This window comes from Agelaius tricolor, unplaced genomic scaffold (genome assembly GCF_023055355.1).
Source record: "Agelaius tricolor isolate 1412-34295 unplaced genomic scaffold, bAgeTri1.0.p SCAF_10, whole genome shotgun sequence".
In the NCBI taxonomy this organism is placed as follows: Eukaryota; Metazoa; Chordata; class Aves; order Passeriformes; family Icteridae; genus Agelaius; species Agelaius tricolor.
In genome coordinates this window covers 34777358-34790554 of record NW_027269270.1, presented here as the reverse complement: position 1 = coordinate 34790554, position 13197 = coordinate 34777358, and the positions used below count along the sequence as shown (strand labels likewise).

At 41.0% G+C, this 13197-nt stretch overlaps 1 protein-coding gene across 1 annotated transcript in view; it reads right to left on the bottom strand.

Annotated features, from left to right (window-relative positions):
• Positions 1-13175, bottom strand: part of RIF1 (replication timing regulatory factor 1) — a 40495-nt gene extending 27320 nt beyond the window's left edge. The window contains exons 1-11 of the mRNA XM_071435511.1: positions 12889-13175; positions 11707-11785; positions 10862-10958; positions 8892-9022; positions 8358-8452; positions 5290-5479; positions 4414-4506; positions 4191-4329; positions 3043-3194; positions 2276-2390; positions 895-1065 (exon numbers count right to left, since the gene is read on the bottom strand). Coding sequence (XP_071291612.1) covers positions 895-1065; positions 2276-2390; positions 3043-3194; positions 4191-4329; positions 4414-4506; positions 5290-5479; positions 8358-8452; positions 8892-9022; positions 10862-10958; positions 11707-11785; positions 12889-13055 — 1429 coding nt within the window. The 5' untranslated portion in view covers positions 13056-13175. The remainder of the gene's footprint in view (positions 1-894; positions 1066-2275; positions 2391-3042; positions 3195-4190; positions 4330-4413; positions 4507-5289; positions 5480-8357; positions 8453-8891; positions 9023-10861; positions 10959-11706; positions 11786-12888) is intronic.
• Between the last annotated feature and the right edge of the window lie 22 nt (positions 13176-13197).

Sequence of the window (13197 nt, the reverse complement as noted above, 5' to 3'; positions counted from 1 at the left end):
ATAATTTCATTCTAACAGATGAGATTTGAGATGACACAAATATAGTTTTTACAGTTAAATAGATATAAATATATACTGTGTATTTATAAATAGAAATAGACAATTATAAATCATGTATTTGTAAATAGAAATAGGCAATTATAAATCATGTATTTGTAAACAGAAATAGGCAATTATAAATCATGTATTTGTAAACAGAAATAGGCAATTATAAATCATATATTTGTAAATAAAAATAGATATAGATACTTGTAAATATAAATATATATAATATAAATCACATATTTGTAAATAGAAAGACAATTATAAATCATATATATGTAAATAGAAATATGCAATTATAAATCATATATTTGTAAATAGAAATAGGCAATTATAAATCATGTATTTGCAAATAGAAATAGACAATTATAAATAATATAAATAGGCAATTATAAATCATGTATTTGTAAATAGAAATAGATATAGATATTTGTAAATATAAATATATAATATAAATCATATATTTGTAAATAGAAAGACAATTATAAATCATATATTTGTAAATAGAAATAGCCAATTATAAATCATATTTGTAAATACAAATAGACAATTATAAATCATATATTTGTAAATACGAATATGCAATTATAAATCATATTTGTAAATGGAAATATGCAATTATAAACCATATATTTGTAAATAGAAATAGATATAGATATTTGTAAATATAAATATATATAATATAAATCATATTTGTAAATGGAAATATGCAATTATAAACCATATATTTGTAAATAGAAATAGATATAGATATTTGTAAATATAAATATATATAATATAAATCATATTTGTAAATGGAAATATGCAATTATAAACCATATATTTGTAAATAGAAATAGAAAACTCATCTACCTAGACTAAGCACGAGCTTGTTGTGCTTAGCAAAGTCCACGACCTGCGGTCCCAGGAGGAAGTGGAGCAGCATCTCCATGGCCAGGAGCTGGATGGAAGGGAAGAGCTGCCCTCCTGCCGGGCTGTTCAGGGCCACCCTGGGTGTACCTGGGCTCACCAACAGCAAAGGACCTGAGGGAGGGCACACAGACAGGGAACATCACAGAAACTCCAGGGAAAAGGCCCCAATTCCCCAGGAAAAGGGCAAATCACGGAGTGCTGCTGGCTGGAAGGCACCTCTGACAGCCAGGATTCTCAGCTAACTGGGGTTTGCCATCACTGCCATATTTTCCCCAGTTTTTTAAATATCTGCCCCAAAATTGTAAATTCTGGGATGCCAAATTTTTTGTTTTTGGCAATACAAATCTCCATGGAAGCTGTGCTTACACAGCCACTGAGCAGTTGTATAAATCTGCTGCTACAAAACAGCTTCCATTGGAAATTGTCACCTGGAACAGAAATTTAAGAGGTTTTGGCAAAATATTTTGGCCAACTCTGTCACCTGGAACACAAATTTAAGAGAACTTGGCAAAATACTTCGACCAAGATGAACTTTTCTTTGGAACAGGGAACTCCCCAAACCCAGGATCCCTGTGGCTCCTGATGAGAGCAGAACAGAATGGCACAAGCCATGGAGGCTTCCAGAAAGGGAAGGAAAACCAGGAGTTCCCTATTGGATATTTAGAGGTGGCATTTTGATTTTCAATAAAAAAGTTTGCATTATTGAGTATATTCTGGACTTTTCTTGGATAATGTCCTTTATCCAAGGGATGTCCAGGATAAAGTTAATAATGCAAACTAGAGGTGGTTTCACATGTGGTTAAAGCATTAAAATTCCTGATGGATCATCAGCCCTGAGCAGGGTTAGCTGGGATATTGGGAAGGAATTCCTGGCTGGCAGAGTGGGATGCCCATCCCTGAGGTGCCCAAGGCCAGCCTGGGACAGTGGGAGATGTCCCTGGATGAGCTTTAAGGTTCTTTCCAACCCAAACCATCCCAAGGTTTTCTACTATTCAGGCAGAAACTAAAAATGCTACAGAAATAAAGGGGCACATATAAATGAAAAAAGAGGATTGCAAACCAGAGCTCCCTTGCAACAGAGAACACAATTCAGGCCATTAAAACTGGTCCTCAAACTGTGACTGGCACAACTTTAAAAACTTTAAACAGTGACTGCAACAGCCTCACTTTCCCCCATATGAATCATGCAGTGACCATGCAGCAAACTCAGTGTTCTGAAGAGCAAGAATTAGAAATGGGAAAGCAGAACATGACAAACAGAAGAGGTGAGTCCCTGCACATGAAATGGAGCTGGAATTCCCACAGGTTGATGTTTCAGTACCTGGTTTCTGCCCAGGGGCTGCTGGGCCCAGGCTGGGGTTGTTGGGCCGTGAGGGCGTTCCTGGGAAGGCAGCAGGGTCCACACTCAGGGTACTCTGGATTAGAGGGACACAGACCTGCAAAGGGACACAAAAACCTCATTGCAGTCAGCACAGACTGGGCTGCTGCTCACAAATCAAGAGTTTCTGGGTATTTAGAATGAATTAGAATGTCTAAATCTAACAAAAATTCCTGGTGGATGCAGTGTATTTTAATAAGCCTAAGAAAATACTTTTCCCTCCCTTTATTCCCAATCTTGAAGATTAATTTAATGGAGTCCAGGTGTTGAATAGAAACAGGCCCACTCCACTTACAGTGTGACTAGAAATGCAACACCTGCACCACTTTTCTTTCTATCTTCCCAAATATTTATGGTCTTTCACCAGTTTTCCTGTGGCAGCCTTTTCCAAGCCCACACCTCCTTGGTGAAAGGAGGAGAGAGCCTTTATTTAAAGGAGAAAAGAGCCTTTATTTAACACATTTATAGTCCATGACTGCACTCAGGGCAGGTTTTCAGAGATGCTAAAGGACATTGCCACAGACTCTCCAAAATTTTGGGGCTGTGAGTCCCAAATATCCCTTCTACACAACCTGTAAGTCACACCCAAGCACAAATTGGCTCCTTGAGGGAGGAGGGAGTTTGATTTCAGAAACAAAGCAGAAATGGAAGCAGCAGAAATATTTTACATTTTGCTGCACAGGGATGAGGATTGCTGTCCCATGGGTTACCTGCTCAAAGTTGGAGGGCAGGTGAGGCCCCAGTCTCATCAGCAAATACCACCAGACCTCCAGCTTGGTCAGGGCCAGAGCCTCTGTCCTGACGTGGATGGAGCTCAGGGGCTGCATCAGCAGCTTCAGCCTCTTAGCACTGCACAGGATGTCTGGGGGATCCAAAAGGTGCATTTTAAACAACACAGATTATTCAACCACAGCTCAGCAAAATTTGATTAAATCATTGGGGTTTTTTTTCCCCGATATCTTTTAGCTTCAAATTCAATTAACAGTAATTTGCAAAACTCAACCACACCAAGCTTTTAAATTCTCTTACTGCTCTAATTATTGCTTAAAACAGCTCTGAAAAAAATCAAGTATTTCTTTTCAATACAAAGACTGAAATTCAATTTTCTGCATTCCAACCTGACCCCACTCCAGGAGGGAGGCTGGACCCAACCTGACCCACGCTGGGATTCTGTGATAAACAGAAGAAATTCCCTCTTGCCTGCTCTGTTAGGTCCCATCTGCTCCAGGGACAGAAAAATCAAACACTGAGTTTTCTCTTCAGAACAGAGAAGCACAATCAAGGTAAAAAATATTGCATTTTGACACAAGGTAGACTAAAAACTTGTCCAGATTCAGGTTACACTTTTAAAACAACTTTTTTTTAACACTTCTGGAATCCTGAGGTGTTGCCTTTCTCCAGTTATACCACACCATCCAAAATAAAACATACAGAATATTTTATTCTCTATTTCACTGCTGTTTGGATCATTTATAGCACTACAAAACACGATTTACTGATTTTATCCTATTTCTAGCATTGCCAGCAGAAAAATTGGGACAGAACAAATGATCAAACTATCACCTTGCTTCGAAAAGAAAAACAAAAACAAGGAAAAAAACCAACAAAAATCTGAATTTTAGTTATGCACACAGACTATCAATTTTTCTGCAAGATGATGATATACAAATATCTAACAGATATATTTTTTTTTACAAATATCTAACAGATATATTCTTTTTTCCAGTTCTGCATTAACACACATAACGTATTTATCATTCATTCCAGTATGTGTATTTCTCCAGCTATGTACGACTTGGATTAAAACAAACAAACAAACCAGGCTAAATATTTTTTTTTTTTTTTTTTTGAAAGCTACCTGGATTTAGAGCAAAGTTATCAATGAGGCTCTTCCATGCAATGAAGGCAATTTTCTTCACCACGGGGGAGCCGCTGCGGAAGCCCAGCTCCTCCAGCTGCAGCAGGGAGTTGATGAAGCTGCCGCTGCGATGCAGGGTCTGAGCAGGAAGAAAGTCACCATTAAAAGGGATTCCTGCTCTTCCAAACCCCTCTGCTCAAGGATTTATTCCATTTCTGCTCACCTTGCCGAGCAATCTGACAAACAGGGGCCACAGCTTTAACACGAAGGTCTCGTTTTTGGAAGAAAACAATTTGTGGAGTTCGGAGATTAATTTCTGCAGGCAGAAAGAAAACAGAATTTCTGCAAGAAATGGATTTAAAATATTCTAAAAACGACACACTCATACCAATGTCTGGGGACACAACCAACAGACAAGATTTGAGATTATAGAAATATATTTTTTACAATTAAATAGATATAACTTATATACCCAAACTAAGCACAAGTTTGTTTTGCTTAACAAAATCCACAGCTTTTGGTGCCATGAGGAAGTGGAGCAGCATTTCTGATGTTTGTACATCAGAAGGATTCCATTCTGTACCACACAGCATTTGCCACCACCTGAGTCCCTTTTCACTTGAAATTTATGGCTCTTATTGACAGAGGCAACCAACAGAGCAAAATTCATCTCTTCAAATATTTGCATTTCCTCCAGCTCTAAAGCCAAAACATGCCCTGCTCCCAAAAACACCTTGTTTGGTTGGGTTCTGGGTTTTTCAGCAGAAAATAAGGCAAAATAAATGAGCCAAGCAAGGCCAGTCCTGGAAGTGAAGGGGAACATGCAAAGTTTCATCAAAGACACCCAGGGGCTGCTGCTGCACAGGATGGGGACCCCTAAAGGCCATGGAAAATGCTGAGCATCCCCTGCTTTTCTGCCCCCTCTCCACACTCAGGCTTCCAAATTCTGTCTCCCATCCCCTTTGTTGCTGGGCACTGCTTTGCAGTCAATATTTCCATTTCCATTTTTTTCCCACTGAACCCACTGAGATGAAGAAACTGCTATCAATGCACAGAAAATGAAATTCATGCTCCCCAAGAGCCCAGCACTGGCACTCACTGTGGTCATCAGGTGCTCGGTGACAGCTGCCACCTCCTGCTGCTTCTGCAGGAGCAGGGGCATCCCCATCTCCAGGGCAGTGGCACCTCTTAACTGCACCTTGTGAGCTGAGTGGACAACCAGGGGCATGATCAGCTTGGCCCACCTCACAGCCTCTTCTCCCATCTGGGCTGGGGCTTGCTCCATCAGCCTGGATCCAAAAAAACCCAAAAGAAAGAGGGATTACATAACTCCAACAGCAGCTCTGGAACTCAAGTTATCTTTGTATCCATCTTTGTACCATCAATAAATGCTCTAATTCAATCCAGGATTTATAGGAAACCAGCAGCAGCTCAGGAACTCAAGTTATCTTTGTATCATCCATAAAAGCTCTACTTCAATCCAGGATTTATAGGAAACCATCCCAAATTTTTAAAATCAGTTTTTAATCCCCAAAAAAACAGGGATTACACATCTCCAGCAGCAGCTCAGGCACTCAAGTTATCTTTGTATCAATCTTCGTACCATTAATAAATGCTCTAACTCAATCCAGGATTCATAGGAAACCATTCCAAATTTTTAAAATCAATTTTGAATCCCAAAAAAATAGGGATTACAGATCTCCAGCAGCAGCTCAGGCACTCAAGTTATCTTTGTATCAATCTTTGTATGATCAATAAATGCTCTAATTCAATCCAGGATATATAGGAAACCAGCAGCAGCTCAGGCATTTAAGTTATCTTTGTATCCATCTTTGTATCATCCATAAATGCTCTAATTCAATCCAGGATTTATAGGAAACCATTCCAAATCTTTAAAATCAATTTTTAATCCCCAAAAAAATAGGGATTACAGATCTCCAGCAGCAGCTCAGGCATTTAAGTTATCTTTGTATCAATCTTTGTACCATCCATAAATGCTCTAATTCAATCCAGGATTTATAGGAAACCATCCCAAATTTTTAAAATTCCAAAAATTTTTGGGATTAAAATTTTTAATCCCAAAAAAAGAGGGATTACAGATCTCCAGCAGCAGCTCAGGCACTCAAGTTATCTTTGTATCAATCTTTGTTCCATCCATAAATGCTCTAATTCAATCCAGGATTTATAGCAAACCATCCCAAATTTTTTTAATGAATTTTATTTTGAGATTGTACTAAACCAGCAAAGTTCAAGTGTTATTTCCCACAAACCTCTCCCAAAGCACAACAGCCTGACTGCAGAGCTGTGCTTTCCATGTTATCCCAACAACCTGGGCACAGGAGCCTGCCAGGAATGCACAAAGCCCAGGACAGGTCTGGCCATGAAGAATCCCTGGGAGCTCCCAGGCAGCTCCCACACAGCTGGGAACAACTCCCAGAAGCTTCTGGACAAATCCCAAGCCAGCTCTGGACAAACTCCATCAACACTGAGCTGGTCAGAGCTCTGATTTCATCCTCCTATTCCCAAACTGTCAGAGCACAGCATGACAAAATTCCACACATTTCCACCAGCACACCCACACCAAAAATGTGCAAAAATGGGAATATCTGGCAGATATTCAAGTTAGCTTGAATCCAGAAATCCTGGAATTTTTTTGAAGTCCCCCTTTTCCCCAGGAAAATCAAATCCCCATCCCTGCAGATTATGGAGAATTTGCTGCACTAAGGGAAAGTTCTGCCTTTCAAGCCATTTTATTAAAGCCAGAGGACAAGAACTGTTTAAAAGAACTATTTTAAATGGATCTGCAGCTCAAACCAGATGCCAAAAGTCTAAGAGAAAGCTTCAAAAAGAGTGAAGATACAAGCTCAATGTATTTACTAGTACAGGAATTAAATTAGCTCTAAGTACAGATAAAAATTTGAATATTTCAGTTCTGCTGTCCAGAACAATGTGCTCACAGTGATGGTCCTAAAAAGTCACTTTTGGAATTAGACAGAAATTTCAACAGTGTTATGGGAACCATTGCACTAGAATGTGTTGCCAAGGGGTTATTTCTAAATGAGATAACTCTGAATAAACCCCCAAATAATGGCAGAGAATTTCTCAAGCAGGCAGGTTCTGGAAACAAAATGTAAGAACATGACTTGGGAAGCACAGGTGAGAGGTGGGAAATAATTCCCAAAGAGCCACTACAATGAAAGCAATATTGTCAAAATTCTGCTTCAGAATGATGACATTATGATGAAGGCAGTGTTTGAATTAATTATAACACACAAAACAAGTGGTGCACAGCCCAGCAGCTCCCTAGCTCACCCTGGGCACAATTCCATGGAATATCCCCTGGTCAGCTGGGATCAGCTGTGTCCCCTTGTCCTTGACTCAGAGCAAACTCTGCTCAGCACTAACGAAAACAGCCCTGGTGTTATCAGCACCATTCCCATCCCAAATCCCACCCACAGCACTCAGCAACAGCCTCCAGCCCAGAGAAAACCAGGGCAGCCCTGGAGGAAAACAACCCTGAACAGAATTAACAACCCAAGGAGCTGTAGAGTTTTTGTCTTTAGAACATTCAGTGCCACTTGGGTGTTGCCTGAGAGTTTCCCCCCTTAAATAAAGGCTGGCAATGGAATATTGCAGAGCACTTGTTCTTTATTATTTCTTATCTACAAAATTTTCTGTCTGCCCAACAGAGGTCTGACCTGCAAGCAGTCACAGGCACTCTCTGACCACCCACGGGTCAGTCATGTTTTTTTATACTAAAATCTACGTACACAATATTTACCTTTATTTCCCAATGCTTTTCACCCATGTTGGCAAGTGCACCTTCACCATAAACCAATCCCCAAGTGCCAACATCATCACAGGAGATGGAGGACAAGAAGAAGAAAGAAGAAGGACGAGACACGCCCTGATCCCTCCATCTTGTCTCCATAACCCCCCTGTACCAAAAACCTTAAAGTTTATATCTCACCCTCTAAACGTGTCTGTTTGACACCTTTTACTCTAAAGTGATTCTCTTGTCCTCAAACTCTTGTTACTTCTGTGGATGGGTCAAAATCAAGCCACCAAACACTCTTGGCAACATTCCAGGATTTTCGAGACTCCCAAGGGTTCTCTTAGCATCTCTGGACATCGGGAACGATGTGCTGAGATCCCACAAGCACTCACCGTATAATGACATTAAGTGCTTCATATTCAACCACAACAGACTGAACTTCTCCTTTAGTCAGGATTGTTTCCAGGGTACAGAGAATATTGGACACCTGAGGAAACAGGAGAACAGCACAGTGAGCACCTGCATACAAAGAATTCCAGGAGGAGCTGGAACTGTGACATTTCATTTTCCAGGATTGTGCCAGGTGTTGTTTTAAACTGGAATATTCCTAACTTTTCTGCCCTGTGCTATTTCATTGCTTTCTGATAGAACTGCTCACATTGCAGCTTTCCCCTCAAGGAGAGCACTAATTCATGGCTCAGGTTTTCCAAGAATTGATAGCTGGCTGTCAGATTTGATGGGAAATAACAAAATAACATTCAGATTCAAAAGCTACTGAGTGCAGAGTGAGAACCAATTTGCCTCCTCTCCCTAGGAAAAGACAGCAGCGAAATGAGAAATGAAGGAACTCACCCTCTTTAAAACAATTTCTGAAGCCTCCTCTCTGTGAGAAAGGAGGCCACTACAAGAGCAGTGCAGAAACTCACCTCCTTTCTGACAACTTCAGGAGGAAATGCCTGCTTGGAGATGACCCAAAGGGCCCGAGTGCGAGTGTTCTTGTCCGAGCATTTCAGAGCCACGCTGTTCACTGCTGCCAGCAGCTCCTGCATCTCAGTGCCTGCAAGCAGAGCACACAAACCCTCACACCCCAGGTCATTCTGCTCACCTACATTGCCCAGAATCCATTCAGCTGCAAGTCCCAGTGATTGACTGCCTTAAACAGCACTTTGGAGCAGTTTCTGTCCTACTAAAGTAGCCAGAAAGCTGAAAATGTTGTGAATTAACACTAATAATATACAAATTAATATACTAATATTCTTTATTAATATTCTTTATTAATATCTTTATTAATATAAATATTAGTATAATATAATAGAATAAAATAAATAATATAAATACTATAAATAATATAAAAATAAATATTACTAGATAAAATATAGAAAAATATAAAAATACATATAGAAGATATTAAAATATATAAGAAATATATAATATAAATATATATAAAATATATATTTATATATGAAAATATATATAAAATATATATTTATATATAAATATATATATAAATAAAATAATGAAATTAATATAATAAAGCAGTGCATCTGTATTACCTTTTTAAGAACCCATAATATTAGAAGACAGCTTCAGTTAAATACACCTGAGCTAAAGATGAATATTCAATTATTCAAAACTTCTCGGATTTTAAGTGAATTTAGCAGCACTTTGGTCGTAACTTGACATAAATCTATTTTAGAGCCTACAAGAGGCTGAAGGTGGTAAATTTGTAGGTAAATTTTTCTTACTGAATTTGTGGTAAATTTTGTTACTGAAGGTGGTAAATTTGTAGGTCATTATATAAATGTTTTGTTACATTATATAAAAATTTTTGTTACTAAATTTGTGGTAAATTTTTGTTACTGAAGGTGGTAAATTTGTAAGTCATTATATTAAAATTAATAAGGTTAATACAGGACTTAGATGGAGAAATCATGTGTTCCTTTGGAATTCAAGGGTAAAAGTCTGATTTATTGCAAATCCGCACTTTGTGGGTGAATGATCTCACAATCACAGAAATGGAAGGACACTTTCACTCCTCTCCCCCAGTCCAAGTACACTCAAAGGTACAGGAGCTGCTTGTCCTCCCTCCCTTTCCAACTCCCCATTGTTTCCAGGGCTTTGTGACTTCTGGGGCCTGACATTCTGCAATAAAATTGTCATTTATCAACTGGTTCGAAAAAATGAGAGGAAAGAAAGACAGCAGACAGACATTATTAGAAATGCCTTGCTCTCACAGGAAATCAGGGGGAATTCTGCACAACAGGAAAGCAGAAGACACTGAAAAAGTGGAGGAGAAGAACCAAAAAAAACCAACTTCAAACAGGAAAAACGCCCTCTCCCCTGGTACCAAAACCCTGTGGTTTTACCTTGAGGCAAAGCCCCAAGCTCTCAAAAGCAAAACCTTTTGTCAAAGGGATTCAGCACTTTCTAGGAATGCAGATCATAAGATTTTGGATTAATTTGAAATAGCTGGGGCTGGACTAGGTGACCTTTAATGGTCTCTTCCAACTCAAACCACTCCATGATTTGATGGAACAAAGAAATCTCCAAGAAAAAAGCTGGAAAATATGGAAAAGCTCTACTGTGCACTCAGAAATCCTACAAATAGGTTCTTCACTCTTTTCCCACAAGAATATCTTTTTTTGATCACTAATTCCACACAACTAATTACTGTACTAATTGCTACCAAAGCATTTAATGAAACCAGGAGTTAGTGAAACAGAATTAGTGTAACACCATGAAAAACCATCACCACTTGTGAACATGATGCAATTAATGAACTGATCACACTGCTCATATTACAGACAGAACCTGGCCAAAATTAAAACAAAAGCTAAGAAAAGCATAAAGAAAGAGCTCTGATGTGTATATTTATAGTCACATTCTGTTTGCTTACCAGATAATTCAGCTGTGTTGTTTGAATTAAAAGTGCAGAAGCCCAAGGCCTGCAATGCTGCATTACTGAGCTCCAAGTTTGGACTGGAAATGTGTGCCTGGAAAAGAAAAACACAACCCAAATCCACAGAATCTCAGGTTAGAAAAGTAACTGAGAAATATTGAGTTTATTGTCTGAATACCAACACTGCTGGGAAGCTGGAAAAAGCAAACAAAAAAGTGAAAAACCCACCTAGGCAGGAAACCCTCCCTGAATTCTGTACACACCAAATCAGTGAAACAATTTGAGGTGCTGAGGGCATCTTTGCTCTCTGTAATAAAAACACCTTTAATGGAATAAATCCCAAACATCCCAAGTTTTTCACTTTGGCTGTGTATGTTAGGTTCTCTCACTTGACTCTCCAATTGTTTTTAGGCTTCTGAAACAGAGGGAAAAATGGCTAAGAACAACCTTTACACTACTGCTTACAAACCCTTGACATTTTCTGCATATTGTGAAATGTTTCTAAGGCAGCCACAACACACTATCTCTCCTGGCTGGAAGATTAGATTGAACTGTAGGATGCTGCCTGAATACATCCGAGTCCCAGCATTTTGGTTTTTAATGCAGTAATTCCTCATCACAAGGAAGATCTATTTGGCCCAAAAACCCCTGTCCTGCTCTGCCACTACCCTGCATTCTCATTAAGGGTTGGATTCCACGACTCAGAGGTTTTTTCCAACCTTAATGATTCTGTGACTCTATAAATGAACCGAAATTCGAGTCTTTCAATGCCCACTGACCTTGCCCACCAAAATATATCTTTGTTCACTGAAGTGTAAGAGAACTGAGCGTAAAAACCATACCTTGAACACCTTGCAGAGTTGAGGGAAGTGTTTCCTGAAATCTGCAGTGAAGGCTTTGCCTCCTTCACCACTCAAGCGACTGCAAGGAGCAGGAGGGAAAACAAACAATATTTCCAGGTTAAATACCTTGTAACTGACTCAATTTTAAATTTCTGATACACAGCAGCACATGTTCTTGAAGGCAATTAACAAAACTCTGAAGGAGCTGAAGAGCAGAAATGCCTGCACAAGGTCTGAGCCAGCAGCAAAATCCTGCATATTGCACAAAGTGAGTAATGACTCCTTTTCTGCCTAAAGAACACTCGTGGAAACGTTAAGGGCTTTCATTTTTCGGTCAGCTCCTATAAAAACATTAAAATGTAGCAGGCAAACTTTAAATGACTCGCTGCAAAAGCACCTTCCTCACAAGCAGTTCCAGAATGCAGGAAAATCCTGGTCTGACAAGCAGCAAGGATGACTTTGCACGTATGTGAGGAACATTCTTGCAGAAAAGCTGCAATTAGCCCATAAAACGTTAATCATCAGTTGCTCCTCACTGCAAAACCCAAACCGTGCTGAGTTCAGCAACTAAGAAACCTGTTGATGTTTAATACTTACATCAGGAGGGTTTTTTGCTGTCAGTTATTTCTAGAAACCTGTAAAATCTGCCATGTGAGTAGCTACAGTTTTAAATTCACTGCAGGACCGAAGGGAGAAACTGAGAGAAAGAGATCGTGCCTTTGCACATGGTAAAACCGGCCAGGTGCAGGTAAAGGCACAACCTCATGGGCAAGAAGCACCTTCCAGAAAGAAATGCAGTGAAAACGCGGCAAACGCCAACTAAAAAACTTCACCCTTCCAATCATAAAGCCGCAAAGCTTTATCATTACAAGAAAGTTCTTATTTCCCAACGTACCTCTGGCCCAGGAATCCAAGGGGGTCGGGAGGCTCTGCGATGCGCAGACCCTGCGGACATGCGCTCCTTCCTCCCTCCTCTTCCTCCGCTCACTCCTCCCTCTCTCCCTTCCTCCTCCCTCCCCCCAGCCCCGCATGTCTCCCGCGGTCTGCCCGCGGCCACGCTGCCCCAGCCAGGCCGGCAGGTCCCGCTCCGATGGCGCTCCCGGCTCTCTCGCTCCGCACGCCCGCCCCGATCCCTCAGGCCGCCCGCTCCCCTCGGGCAGCGTGCGCGTCCCCCGCGCTCACCTGACGATGGTGAGGTGCGCGTCCGTCAGCTCTCCCAGCGGCGCGCCGGGGTCTTCCAGCGTGTGGAGCAGCGGGCCGAGGCTGGAGCCGGCGGCGGGCTGGGGAGCGGCGGGTTCGGGCTCGGGGCCGGGCGCGGCGGGCTCGGGATGGGGGCCGGGAGCGCTCATGGCGACACCACCACCTCCGCCGCCTCCCCCCGGCGCGGCCACCCCTCAGCGCCGCGCGCCTCCCGCGCTAAGATGGCGGCGCGCGCGGCGGGCCCGGCGGCGCGCGGGCTCCGGCCAATGGGAGCGCGGCCCGGAGGTTCCC